The following is a 14,440-nucleotide window of genomic DNA, read 5'->3' as shown; positions in this document are numbered from 1 at the left end:
AATGGTCCGAACTCTGAGGTTTCTTTTCTAATATTTCCAGTTAAATAGAATATACTTAGACATATGTTTTAATCATGTTTATGATTTACTTTGCATTATGATGAACACTTGCAATCTTGTAAAGATAACTTATGAGTGTTACAAATAACTTTACAATGGTCAGGATTAGGGGACAAAATTTAGGATTTTTTTTCTTCTTTTGGGGGGAGCGTGGGTGGATAATGGAATTCTTACAGTTGGCTTCTACATGAAGACCAGGCAAGTTTGTGCAAGGTTAACTACCCAAATAAAGGACAGATCCTCATTGTGTAAATAACTAAACAAAATAGCTCCCTCTGACTATGGCCACAGGCAACACAAGTAGATTTACTGTTAATTTAGTGGATGGTTTTTCTGTCCAGTGTTGACAGGGAAAAGTTTAAATTTCTCTAATGTATAAACTATCTCATAACTGCTGCAGAAAAGGTTGGGTTTTTGGTTTGTTTGGGGAATTTTTTACTCTTTATATGCACATTTGAGATATTTGGTGAGACTGTACGGTCAGAATTCACTGTATTCGTACATTTACCAATATCTTTCTCATCTTCTCAGAGGTTTGTCATACACTAATGACACCACCAGTTGCTCTGACACATTCTACTGTGAAAAAAGTTAACTGAGAAATTACTCCATTACGACTTAATTATCAAATTACACGTTAGAGTTCAGTGTCTTTTCTGTAACTAAATTGGCAGTTTGTGGATCTAATACTGCCAAACTTTACAAGGAAGAAGACAATCATTACAAATTTGAGAAAAATACTAAAGCCTCTGGTTTCACCACTTTCATGCAAACATCAGAACTGGGAGGAGCTCTTGATGTTTCAGTTTATCTTCAGTCTGTGGTTGAACAGTTGGCTTCTCAAGCCAACCAGTCAGCTGGTTAGGATAGGTTGCCAGGCAGGACGTCCCTCACCTACTTCCTGAGCAGACTAATAAGTAAAGCAACCTAGACAAGAACATTTATATATAAATGTATATGCTATCCTGTGTATTTTCATATTAGAATTTTCTTCTGGCAGGGGTACAAGACGTATTTTACGAAACAGCACGAGGCTTGCTACATTATGTGTTTTCAATACATTTATTCCTTCTTTTACCCAATTGACTGAATAAAATTCAAGTAAATATAGAAATATACTAAAATTAAAGTGTTCTCAGAATATGCCATAGAAATTGACTAGACATAACATTAATCTAATGAGACTTGACTGCAGCTACACTGACTACAGACAACATTCTCCAGCTTCGCCTGCCTAGTACTTTCTTTAACTATACAACAGATGCACTAAATACCCTATGCATTGTGTGTGTGTGTGTGATGTATACATCTTCACTGTGTGTATATACATACCTACCACCACTTTAGGAATAATTATTAAATTGTAATAAATTTACTAATGTGATAGGAATGAATAAAAGTGCATCAGAATATGCAAAGGAAGAAATTGCAATGCTTTCTAATACTTGTAACTATACCTCACTGTGTTTTGTCTTCGGAAGTTTAAACTTCACATCTAATAAGCCAATCCATCAGAAATGTCTCCATTAACTTGCTCACCATGATACAGAGTGTGTTTCAATTTTAAAAGAAAGACAAGTCTACCTCTGAACAGTAAATACAGGAGAGCGACACTCAGATAATGAAGCTCAGTTTGTGGAGAGAGTAGATATCCAACAAGGATTTAAGAAATAATGAATAATTTGTTATTTAAATAATAAGAGTAAAGTTCACTGGAAATATAAGCAGAACTTTTCACCAATTTGAAATATAAGGTTTTAAACCTTATACATTCTTAACAAAATAGTGATTAACCGCAGATGACAGCTGCTGCTCCTTAGTCAATGGAGACTCTCAAGTTTTACTCTGCATCTCATTGGGAAGGAAATATAAATTTTTAAAATAGAATTAACTTGGGGGAAGGCATCAGCACTGCAACTCTTAGCACCAAATGTTTCTTCTTGGAGCACCAAATGCTTTATGGAAAACATTCCAAGTATCAAAGTTTTCAGATAGATAAATATTTATGGATCAAATCCATAAAGAACAGACATTGTTATGAAATATATATAGATGCCTTCAAAACTTTCTTTCTCGGCAGAGGAGACACATAAGTTAGGAGTCATTTCCCACTTAATTGCTTTTGCAACCTTATGCAACACAAATGGATGATGGACAAGACTCATTTGTTTGTACAAAGAAGGAGATCTAGACTGACATCGTGTCCAGATGAATCACACGGGATCTATTGCCATGTAGGAAAAGTGTCACGTAGAGATTTTCAATGTCCTTTGCCAAGAAGATTAATTTTAAAAACAAATTCTTCTCATTTCTGGTTAGAGTCACAATTAAAGCATAGCGCTACTCTGGTTCATCACTTTAAGGGCAATGAAATTCCATCTGTCTTTGAACCTTATGAATGATACTTTTTCAGCCTATGTGTAGACGCCTGACTCACCCTCTTCATTTTCAGCTCTTTGTTGTATTTTTATTACACATCTCCAGCCAGTGCAACAAATCTCAAGAAAGCTATTTTGCCATTTAAAGGCAGAGGTTTATTTACATTTCTCGTGGTGCAAATATGCTACATGATTCTGTAAAAATGTAAAGTGGTTACCAAAGAAACATAGCCAGAGCTTCTGTAGTATTTTTGTTGCTCTTAAAATACCCCTGATGGGCCTGCCTGTGCTACAAAATAAGTGCCTATTGGAGAAAGTAGCCATGGGTCTTGCTCTAGAGGTAGACACAAAACAGATGTGTACAATGTTTCACTACAGAGAGAGTTGGGTAGACGTATCAGCCTTCTACATTGCATGTGCACACACACATTGTACCCATAGCTTCAACTGTGAATCAACTGTGAACATATTGGACATTTTGCAATTGAATAGAATTCTATCTTGTTGCTAACCAGCGGAGTTATGTATTCAACCCAAGAGAGTATAGGTTCTATGAGGGCTTAAAGAAAATGATAACAAAGACTCAGGTAAAAAAATTTATTCATTAATATGTGGAGGTGTGACTTTGGATCCAGCCAGTCAGTGACATAAATAAACTTGAGCAAAAAGATTCAAGCTAGAGAATATATGTGTGCATTTGTATATCTGTGTGTGTATGTGTGTGTGTGTGTGTGCACGCGTGCGCACGTAAGGCTTCTTGGAGCAGTGCCATAAACCTGGACATCAACCAAAAGTATCACTGCAGCCCTTGGAAATTTCCATAAAGAGTACAATGTGGGTAATCACACCAGGATGCTCCAGATCGCTTTTTCCATCTTGTGCACTCACATGCCCGCCAAACATGAAACGTTCGCCTTCTCCCTTCCAACATGATGGTTGTTGAACTTATTTTTAGTGTCATTTGATAAGCCTTTGTGCTCGCAGAGAGACATCCCACTGACCCGGCCACTGGTCATTGTCTATACCAGTTCACATCAAAGCAGGCGCGCTTTGTCAGGTTTCCAGTCGAATATCCATTTCGCCTCTGAAGTACAGTATCGAAAGTGACTAGATCATCTGAGCTATTTCCTTCAGCTGCGGCTGCCTTCCTCCCCCACCGTGTTTCTGCTCACGCTAACATAATTTGGCACCGTTGATGTGACACGATGATGATAGTTCTAAAAATTTACAGTACGTAGATTGTCGATGCTTTCCGATGGCGCCCCTCCTGATTTTAATCTATCAACTGAAGAAAAGAACGTTTTGCGGTGCTTCTCAATGTCCAAGTCACATGCAGACAGTGATAGGTCATTCAATGTCAAAAGGCATAAAAAAGATGAGCAAAGTCTTCACAGGCTGCTGCTTGCTGTTGCCTTTAATTATATTAATTAAACTTTGAAATTTTCATGCAAAGAGAGTTGCTGGCTTGTGACGCTGAAGAGCCCTTGGAGACTTGAAGGAAGAAAAAAAACCCTGAGCGGAAGCTTGGTGGTTACTGCTTCCTTAAATTAAAAGCCAAACAAACACTTAGGTGTGTTTACAGATATTAATGCTTTATGCACTGCTAAATCCTAAACACTGAGAAAGGGAACACTACCAGTCTGGGGACAAGGTCTCAAATCAGGAGTCCTCATGCTACACTCCTGATCTTTGGTTGGAGGCGGTCTTCCTGTTGAATTAACGCTCTATTAATTCCCTTGTCCCGAGTGCATAATAAAAGAAAGGTGTCTTGGAAAACGAAAGGGCAAAATCCTGCTTGCATCCAGTACCTTGAGGCTTCTCGACTACGTTTTGTCATGCGTGTGCACTTTCAGTGTAACAGTGACAAGATTTTCTAGTCAGAAATTTCCCGTAAGGCACAAAATAATAGAGGACTTAGAAGGCTTTTGCTATCTGACATAGCTACAAGGCAGTGGACTCCATTATCTGGTTAGCCTGGTAGGAAATTTCAAGTTCTGCCGGTAGCTAAAGATCTTGCCAAACAAAGCGCGCACACGCGCCTTGCATCTATGTCAAAAGCACCAGTCGCCATTACGAAGCCGCCGTGTGGCTGGTGGATTTTCAGTCTTTGCTCTGGTCTCATCTTTACATCATCGCTGTGTTCTGCTTTGTCCTCTCACACATTCAAATGAGCTTTGCATAAACCGGAGCATGCAAATTAACATCCCTCGGTATTTTCAGTGTCATGAATCATGAGTTATCTCCGAGTTTCATCACCTCTCATGTGGATGGCAGAGGAAGTGTTTGAAAATGTTTGGCGCACAGAAAGCAGAAGGCAGAGAAAACATTTCCTGACAGAGGAACTGGGCTGTTGTTCCAAGAACTTCTGAGATGCGCTGGACGGACTGTCCACTCGATGGGAGATCAGCATCATGGAGACGGGACGCTTTCTTCTCTTTTCATTCTTTGGCTCTCATTTTATTGATGTGGAACTCGGGAGAAGTTTATGCACCGGCCCTGAGGACAGAAGGAGATCCATAGTGAAACACCAAACAGTTGTTTAAAAGCCAAGGAACATCTAGTTTCAGTACCATCAAGCAGTCAATGCGACCCAAGTGCAGAACAATGTCCCCACGAGTCACAAAGCCTTATCATCTGCCTTGGCTCAACACAGTATGGCTCAGGGTTTATTTTACTTTTCTTTTTCTACAGAAATTTCACTTATTTGATGATTTGGTAAAATCTACACAGAAAAAAAGAAACCCACCATAGAACTACAACTTTCTTAGTGCTGTCTGAAATGTGTCATCGCTGTGGAAGAACTCAAACACTCAAAGGCATTGCTGCGTGTGTATATCTCTATGATGGAATAAAATGGAAGGATTTTCTTGTGTCATTTGTTGACTCTAAATTGCATACATGAAGAGTATATTTAATAAGTCACAAAAGCTGAGGTTTAGGAAACACGAGACTGGATATAGATGCCTTGTTTGTGCTATATTTATAAATGGCTTTTGTAGCTCACAGTCTTGTTTTAGATCACGCCCAATGTTGTTGGCCCATTTCTCACACTGTAGACTTCCTCCCAAACTGATACAATATTTTTGAATTATGTATTTTCAAAGAGCATTTGCCAATCCAGTTTCTAAAAGCTTTCATGAAGATTGTGCGGACATATTTATTCATAGACTAGTCACCATCCAATCATTATTTGAAAATAAAATTTCCAATTATTGTTGCAGACTCTCCTTCTCTCCCTTGGTCTGATGCTGTTTACCTATCACGTGACTTATGTACAGAGTCCTCTGCTGGCCAAAGGCTAGCCCACTCTCTTCTAGTTTAACCCAGAATAATCATGTGATTAAGACTTTCCATTTGTTATTACATCTGCTCTCAAAAGCCCATCATGTTAGAGCTGCCCCTAGTGTGTGTGCTTGTTTGGAATATTTGAGGCATGGAAAAATATATTGTGGAAGAAGATTTGTTCATTTTCTTTTCAAACATGGCTGCTCAACAAAGTTAGAAATTTCAGACATTTTTGGAAACAGAAAATCATAAAGATGGAAAAGAGCAGCAGTTTCTATCAACTTCTACTAAAAGGCAATGGTCCATTGAAGTTTGTGTCTTCTGAATAATTTGTAAGCAATGATATTTCTACAATTACTAATTTTATTAGTTTGTGTTTAACATGTGAAGTCAGGGATAAGTTTTAGAAAATAATACATATCATATATCATGAATCACACGTGTTAATATAAACACAAATTTTAATTTTCTCAGTTTTCTGAATTTTTCACTCAATATTTGTCTAATTATTTTTCTACATTTAGGCTTATGCTCTACCCATACATGAAATCAAAATACAGTGTTCTGATGCATTGGGCATTACCTATATTGCATATTTAGGAATTAATAGAACTAACTTGAATTTTATGCTCTACAAGTGACTGAACCATGCCTGAGTAACAATATTTGTCAATAAAATTGAATTAAATTAATGTTATAAAACGTCATTACTTTTGGAAATGAATTATAAATACATTTCTTTCTTTTGCTTTGGGAATATAGATCTTCTTGAATTCAGTGGAACTATGCTTCATTTATTCATTCTTCATAGGAAATTATTAGAAGTAAAATTTGCTAAATATTTAAAGAAACTATACTTAGAACAAACATGAATTTACTATTGACTTTAGGCTATCAACAGGTATTTTTAAAGTACATTGCCTTATAAATTCATTGGGATAATTCAAATATTAAGTCGTTGATATTTCTCAATATACTTAATTCAATAGGAAACTTAATTCTAAAACAAGATCACTCCCAACCAACCTAAGCTAAATAATTTCTAGCATGTAAGAAAGGTGCTCCTATATTGATAACTGGCATCATTTTATACAATCTTTGAGGTCATCATTATTTATCTAATAAAAGCTAAAACTTTAAAGAACTAAAACTGCCTTCCTTTTAAAGCACAGTGCTTTATGCAACCTTATATTAAACATATTAACTAATTACTGAGTTTCTGTGCCAAGGAAAGAACTCAGAGCCATTTAAATGGAAGTATAAATTGGTAAAATCTATATGGTAAGCAACTGTACAAAAAAGGTTTTTTGCTCTAATCTAATGTTGGGACTTAAAATTTTCATCATGGTTTTTTGTAATAGAAAAACCATGATATCAATTTATATTTCTGTTCAACAATTTAGAGAATAATAACTCAATACCATGTGGTCAATAAAATAGAAATCTTTAAAAGATGAAGGAAAATGGTAGTAAACAGAGAATGCCAAATTGTTAAATACACATGATCATAACTGCAAATAAGTGTCTGGAAAGTCAAAGATTAGCAGACAGTTTACCAGTCCATGGCATCTTATGTTTCATTTATACATTTTCTGTACACTTGTATAAGTAATTGCTTTTAAATAAACATTAATTTTCAAAGAATAAATGCAATGACCAAAAATAAGTTCCTTTTAAGTGAAATGTTTTTTACAATGCTCTTTATTTATATGTTATTAAAAGTCAGTCTAAACATCTATTGATGCTTCACTTTTGGGAGCCACCATTAAATGCCAGTCAGAGATTTCCCACATTTGGTGGACCCATTCATTCGCTCAGGATGCACCTGACATTTAGCTTCCAGGTGAACCTGTCTGAACTACAGGTCAGTTTGCTCAGGGGTTTGAGTTTCTGGAATCAGCAGACTGACTAGCAGATCTTTGAATTTCCACTCTGTACTAAAACTGTAGCTTGATGACTACTAATACAGAAATTTAACCCAACCTTATGTTAAGTGGTGAGTGAACTATTCATATGCCTTTTTATAGCTCTTATAAATGTCTTTGTAGATCTCTAACATTATAACATTATTCCTATAATTTTTCACAATAAAAAGAGTTTGTATAACCATTGGGTCTATAAAGAGAAGACTGGGTTTTGGGTAATTATGTTTATAATACTGTAGTAAAGGATCAGTTCACTGGGAGCCAGAAAAAGCTTAGGCTAAGCTCGCCTGCTTCCCTTTTGCTACATAAGCACGGCTATATAACTTAGTCTTTTTCTCTTTCTGCCTTGAGCATGTGGAGATCCTCCTGGGCAGGGTGTTTAAAGCAAAGAGTGAGTCAATACAGTGCCTGTTCCGATATAATTGAGCCTTCATATTGGCCACTGCTTTATTTTAATTCTTCTGAAGGCTCAGTGCATGCTTTCTCTCACCACTTCCTTAGAAGTAGTGCGGGGGTAAGCAAGCATAAATTAATGCAAATTTCTTAATTCCTACCTTTTCTAATCATAGGAAATATAATATTCATATTCCCCTTAACCTTCACAATCTTCCAACAAGAGTACTATACAGATAATGCTATCTAGATGCTAAAGGATGAACTGAATCTGAATTACATGGAAACAAATTATCTGAACTTGAAGTTTAGACATGTAAAATGCTGAACCTTTGCTATTCTTTACGTAACATTCTACAAAAATAAATCGTCTGAGTCTGAAGACTGAATATTGACTAATTTTTTGAATTCCAGGAAACAGTTTGCTCAATTGAACCAACCCAAACTGGAAACATAGCTAGGCCAGTGGTATAACTTGCAATCCCACAACCTGGAGGTAGAAGTAGGAAGATTAGGAGTTCAAGGTCAATCTCAGATACCTGAGTTCAAGGCCAGTATAGGGTATATGATTCACTGTCTCAAAAATAAATTTGGAAATCTATTAACATTTCTAACTTGCCCTTTAAAATGCAGCTTTGTGTGAAGTTTTACTCCTATTACAGATTTTCACCATAAGAAGAAACAGAAAGTACAAAGCAAGAAGGTACCATGAACAAGATACTAATGGTAACAAGGGGTAACAAGGCTAACTCACAGTCAGCTCTGGCAGCTTTAACTGTACTCCAGTGATATTTCAGGCAAAAACAAAAACCTCCTCCGTGACAATGTATCTTATTGATACATTCCGTGAAATCGTTATTAGCAATGCCCTTTTCTTGGTAATCACAAAAAATAAGGGAAGCAAGATGCCCAACAGAAAAATATCAGAAACATGACTATTGTACAGTGAACTAAACCAAAGAGGAAAACAAGACGGCAGTAGAAACTTGCATGTTTGCTGCTGGTGACGTGTGCAGATACGGTTTTGTCGCAGTATTTAAAACCTGATTTCACCCCCGTTTTTATTGTGGTCAGTAACAGCAGCAATAACCAGAGCAGACACCGTGTTTCCCATCTCTGAAGCATTAAAATTCCACTAGCATCAGTGCGTGCACGGTCCTTTACTAGCTCTCGGCACAGGGTGTATTTCACCGCCGTAACCGTCACAGGATTATGCTCATCTCATAAACATCCATTGGCAAGCCAACGCAAACAACTGCACTTCAGCTGAGACTTTTCCAGCACGGAGAACTGATTTATTTTTATCTTCGCTTCTAAAAAGACCTCCCTAAACCTCCATGCACACTGCAATAGTAAACACCATTTCAAATTTTAAATGGTACAAAACCCCCAAAAACACAGACACACGGACATAGAAATTAGTTGAAAAGTTCAGAGAGTCACTATTGCTAGGAAGACCAAAGAACATAAGAGACTTTTGGAATATCAATTTCCTGTAATAACTGGTGGTACAAAACTCAAGAAAGGTATATACCCATTCTGCACTTACAGAAAAATCTGAACTAGAGTTAATTTTACCAAAAACTGAAAGATTTTTAAGATTAAAAACAATTCTACACATTGTTTTCTAACTGAAGTCCAGTCTATAAATAAATGCCCTATATAACATAGTCTATAAATAGATACTAATAAAGAAATTGTTGAGTTCGCCTACAATTTACCTTCAGAATTTATCCCTTCATTTTTGTAATGATACCTGCAATTTTTGTAACTCTATAAATATAAATAATATACATAATAAATATAAATAATAAAATGCAAATATTTTGTGTATTGATGGTTTTGAAATTTGAGCATATTGCTGGCAACAAATTAATTGTCTAAGCCATGGTTAATAGATAAAATTATCCTTCTAAGTTAATAATTGCAATACAAGATTGTGTGTGTGAGAGAGAGACAATGTGTGGTGTGTGTTCTGTGTGTGTGTGTGTGTGTGAGAGAGAGAGAGAGAGAGAGAGAGAGAGAGAGAGAGAGAGAGAGAGAGAGAGATGGGGGAGGAGGAGGAGAGAGAGGGTAGATATAGATATAATTTTGACAGTTTTCTGGAAATCATTTTTGGCAAAGCCCTTGGTATGCTTCATTATGAATTATAATGGGAAGTAGATACCTAAGTGACACACTATATACATGCATGCATAGATAGTCAAAACAAATTTTTGTACATTTTATTCTTTGCTTAATATTTATTTTATTTGTTTTATCATAAGTAGTATAGCAATGATTTTCCTTTCCCTAATTTTAATTATAATACAGATTATATCTTAGGTAATATTAAAAACTAGACATCTTTAAAACAATAAAATACAAAAAAAAAAAAAACCAGAGATAGAGAGATTGCCCAGTTTGTAAAGTGCTTGCCACACAAGCACAAAAACTTGAGTTAGGCTCCCCGAGACCCATGTATAAAACCTGGGTGTGGTAGTGTACCCTAAAACCCTGGAGATGGGGCAAGGGTATCAGGAGAGAGAGACAAGGGGATTCATGGAGTTCACCATCCAGTTAGTCTATTCAAATGATGAGATACAGCTTCAGGAAGAGACCGTGTCTCTGTAACTAAGGTGGACAGCGACTGAAGAGGACACCCGAGGTCACCATCCAGTCTCCATGCCTGTGCACTGGTACACACACAAACATACATTTTCATATGCAACAGAGACAGACAACCAGAGAAAACAGAAAAGTAATGCAAAACAAAAAATAGGAACAAAAATGATAAAGCAATTCTAATGTTTATCATTGGGGGGAAAATGATAAAGTACCAATATATAGACAATGGAAAACTAATACAAAATTCTAAAGAATGGTATTCTAAAGAAGGTCATCACAGAAAGATGGCCAGGGTTTATTAAAATATATTCCTTTAATTTGTATTGGTGGCATTAGCTTTTATGTTATAAAAAAGGAAAATATATTAGAATTAATATATGGTTATGTTCTTAAAAGAAAGAAAAGTAATAATTGCCTCAAAAGTGTTTAGCAAGAAATGCAGATACACTTTTTGTATTATGTGAAACCAAATGCAAACATTTAAATATTTTATGTTGGGGGTAGACTTAATAATAAGAAACACCTACATATACAACCTTGAATATACATATCACCAATTACAACCTTGAAATTATCAAAAGCTTAACGCATGGCAGGAAATATGATGTGGGAAAGACACTACCACATGCCAAAATGCTTTATTAGAGCAAGGAATTGATCAACTGAAGGCTGCTTGAGGAACTTGCTCCTTCTACCCTTAACAGAAGAATCCTGCAAAAAGAAAACCCACTGGGGATTTGGGACAAGAGAATGAGGACCATGGCCCTATTGGACCCAGACCCCTCTCCAGGCACTGTGATATAAACCACAAAAATGAGCAGGACTGGAAAATTCCTTCCTGAGCACACACGCTTCTAAGGAAGCTGGTCCTGTGCAGTATAAGGCTGCAGGCGTGGACACATATGGAGACAGACCTTTAAAAATATAAAAAGTTTATTGTGGGAAATGGAAGGATGTAGCTATTATAAAGAGACATCCCCTGCAACCCAAACAGTTTGCAGGTAGGCTCTAAGTAAGAGGAAGGAGGAAGGGAACCTACTGGTAAAAAATTTTGACACTGTCCTGAAAACCGTGCCCTGTAGTTCATTGCTGATGCAAGTAGTAAACTACAATGAAGTCTGCAGCAAATGCAGCTGAAAGAGGACACCTATCAACAATCTGACGAGGAAAGTGCTTTTTCTACGTATTATTCTAGGGGTAAAGAATGTGTAAGTCAGGGTCCAAATGCCTGCCTCTTTCTTCTCTCTGCATATACAAATACATAAATCTAAATTTAAGATAACTACACACACACATACACACACACATATATATTCACAATGTCCAATATAAACCCATAAACAATGATAGTTAGAAAGAATTAGGAAAATGTTTCCCTTAATCAACAGAAAACACAGCCAATACTTATAATACAGTTTAACAAACAAGGGCAAACAATATCTATGGTAAACATATTTTAAAATCTACTGATAACAATGAGTAGCATGCACATTTAGTTTTTTCAAATGACAAATAATTTTAAGCAAACTGTATGTATAAAAATGAGCATATTTGACTGGTGTTCATGTAAACTGGACATAGTGAAAGATTTAATGATTTTGAAATTTCAGTTTTTCACATTGAAAAGCAGAGTAAAATAAGAATGCAAGATCTTTGAGTCACGTGACTCTTATCCTCTGAGAAATCACTGCTCCACATGGAATAAATATGAACTGAATGGGAAATAATTGGTTAGGACCTACTAAAATCAAAGCTTAAAAATTAAAGAAAATCATTAAATCCCAAGCAGAATAAATGTATAGAAAAGCAGGAAATATACAATAAGCATTCAACACCCAAGAATACATCATAAGAGCGTGTATTTCTGCGTGTTCCCTTCCCTCATCCCCTGAAACACAAGAAATGACATAATGATAAGAGCTGACTTCTCAGAAGCAATGGGGGACGCCTGACAATAGAACATTATAACTATTAATTTTTTTAAAACTTAACTATAATTTACCAATTTATAGTAAATTAAGTAAAATAAAGACAATTTGAGGTCAACAAAATTTGTGACAGGTGACTGGAAATAGACTTGAATAGACTGTGGTTGGAATTTGGGTGTTTTAGTCTGATATGGTCTGTAGACATGCTTCTTTGGTGGAGCTTTTTAAATGTAAGTTACATAACATCTTATTTCAATTTGCATTTAAAGAAAAGGGAGGCTGATTACTGATTTTGTGTGAAGTTGCTTTGCTTTTGGCAAGAATATCTGTAATAGTGCTGCAGGGTTTCTCACTATTGAAGTGCCTCTGCTTCCTACATGGCAGTGCTTCTCCACTTTGGCCTGCTGTGAGATAATGCTTTTGTGCCCTGTAAAGATTTTTCACTCATATTGGTTTAATAAAACCATAATTGGCCAGTAGCCAGGCAGGAAGTACAGGTGGAGCAACCAGACTAAGAAAATTCTGGGAAGAGGAAAGGCAGAGAGTGAGTCATCAGTCAGACACAGAGGAAGAAAGATAAGAATGCTGCACTGAGAAAAGGTACCGAACCACACGGATAAACATAGACAAGTATTGTGGGTTAATTTAAGTTGAAAGAGCTTAATAGTAATAAGCCTGAGCTAACAGGCTAACAAGTTTATAATTAAGCCTCTGTGTTTTTGTTGAGACTGAATGGCTGCAGGACCAGGCAAAACAGAATCTTCTATCTACACTGGTCTCATAACCTACTGTTTTCATCACTCAGTCTGCTCTTCTTTTGCTGTTGTTTGCTCTGTTTTCCCATAGGTACAGCTGGGAAACTTCATTCTACAAGAATAGTTCTTCCTAACCGGGCAGTGGTGGTGCATGTCCTTAATCCCAGCACTCAGGAGGCAGAGGCAGGAAGATCTCTGTGAGTTCGAGGCCAGCCTGGTCTACAGGAGCTAGTTCCAGGACAGGAACCAAAAGCTACGGAGAAACCCTGTCTCGAAAATCAAAAAAAAAAAAAAAGAATAGTTCTTCCAGCAATAATCAGAATCAGCTTTTCTTTTATCAATAATAAATCTAAATTTCCACCTAATTTGGGATTGACACTGATTATTTAGCAGGATATTCCACATAAAAACAAACCCTGAAATTTTATTTTGACTGTTTGAAAAAGATGCTTCATGCATAGCAACAACTAAATAATGCTATAGATATATACATAATTTAAAATTTTTGGTCTAAAGAACAGTTGTGGATTACTTTATGAAAGATAAATAATGTTAAGGACTTTAATTTTTAATTATGTGCATATCTCTGTGGTTGGTGTGTTTATATAAGTGGATATTCCTCCAGAGACTAAAATTGGATATCCTCAAGCTGGAAGAACAGGCTGTGAGCCAGCCAAGACAGGTGCACAGAGTTCCCAGGTCATCAATGAGGTTATGAGTACCATGAGCTGCTAAAACATCTATTTTTCTGTTCATCATTTTTTTTGACAAATCTTCTTAAAGCTTTAGTTAAAAAATTAGTGGCAATCCAGGTGGTGATGGCACATGCCTATAATCCCAGCACTCAGGAGGCAGAGCCATGTGGAGTTCTGTGAGTTCGCAGCCATCCTGGTCTACAGGGTGAGTTCCAGGACAGCCAGGGCTACACAGAGAAGCCCTGTCTCAAAAAAAAAAAAAGCAAAAAATTAATTAGTTGTTATGATTCTGTTTGTTTTCAGTTTATCACAATAAACACCACCAAGATATATGTGTGTGTGTGTGTATAAATATAATCTAATAGAATATGTAAGGGTAATTCAAGACAATTCAACTAAAAAACACAAGTGTAT

General features: G+C 36.4%; 1 protein-coding gene across 1 annotated transcript in view; it reads right to left on the bottom strand.

The window, feature by feature from the left end:
• Positions 1 to 435: 435 nt before the first annotated feature.
• Positions 436 to 14,440, bottom strand: part of Antxr2 (ANTXR cell adhesion molecule 2) — a 125,138-nt gene continuing 111,133 nt past the window's right edge. The window contains exon 17 of the mRNA XM_057772623.1: positions 436 to 4,934. Within this exon, the coding sequence (XP_057628606.1) occupies positions 4,896 to 4,934 (39 nt within the window). The 3' untranslated portion in view covers positions 436 to 4,895. The remainder of the gene's footprint in view (positions 4,935 to 14,440) is intronic.

The sequence above is a fragment of the Chionomys nivalis genome, chromosome 6 (assembly GCF_950005125.1).
Source record: "Chionomys nivalis chromosome 6, mChiNiv1.1, whole genome shotgun sequence".
Lineage (NCBI taxonomy): Eukaryota > Metazoa > Chordata > Mammalia > Rodentia > Cricetidae > Chionomys > Chionomys nivalis.
This window is presented reverse-complemented; position numbering and strand designations above follow the sequence as displayed.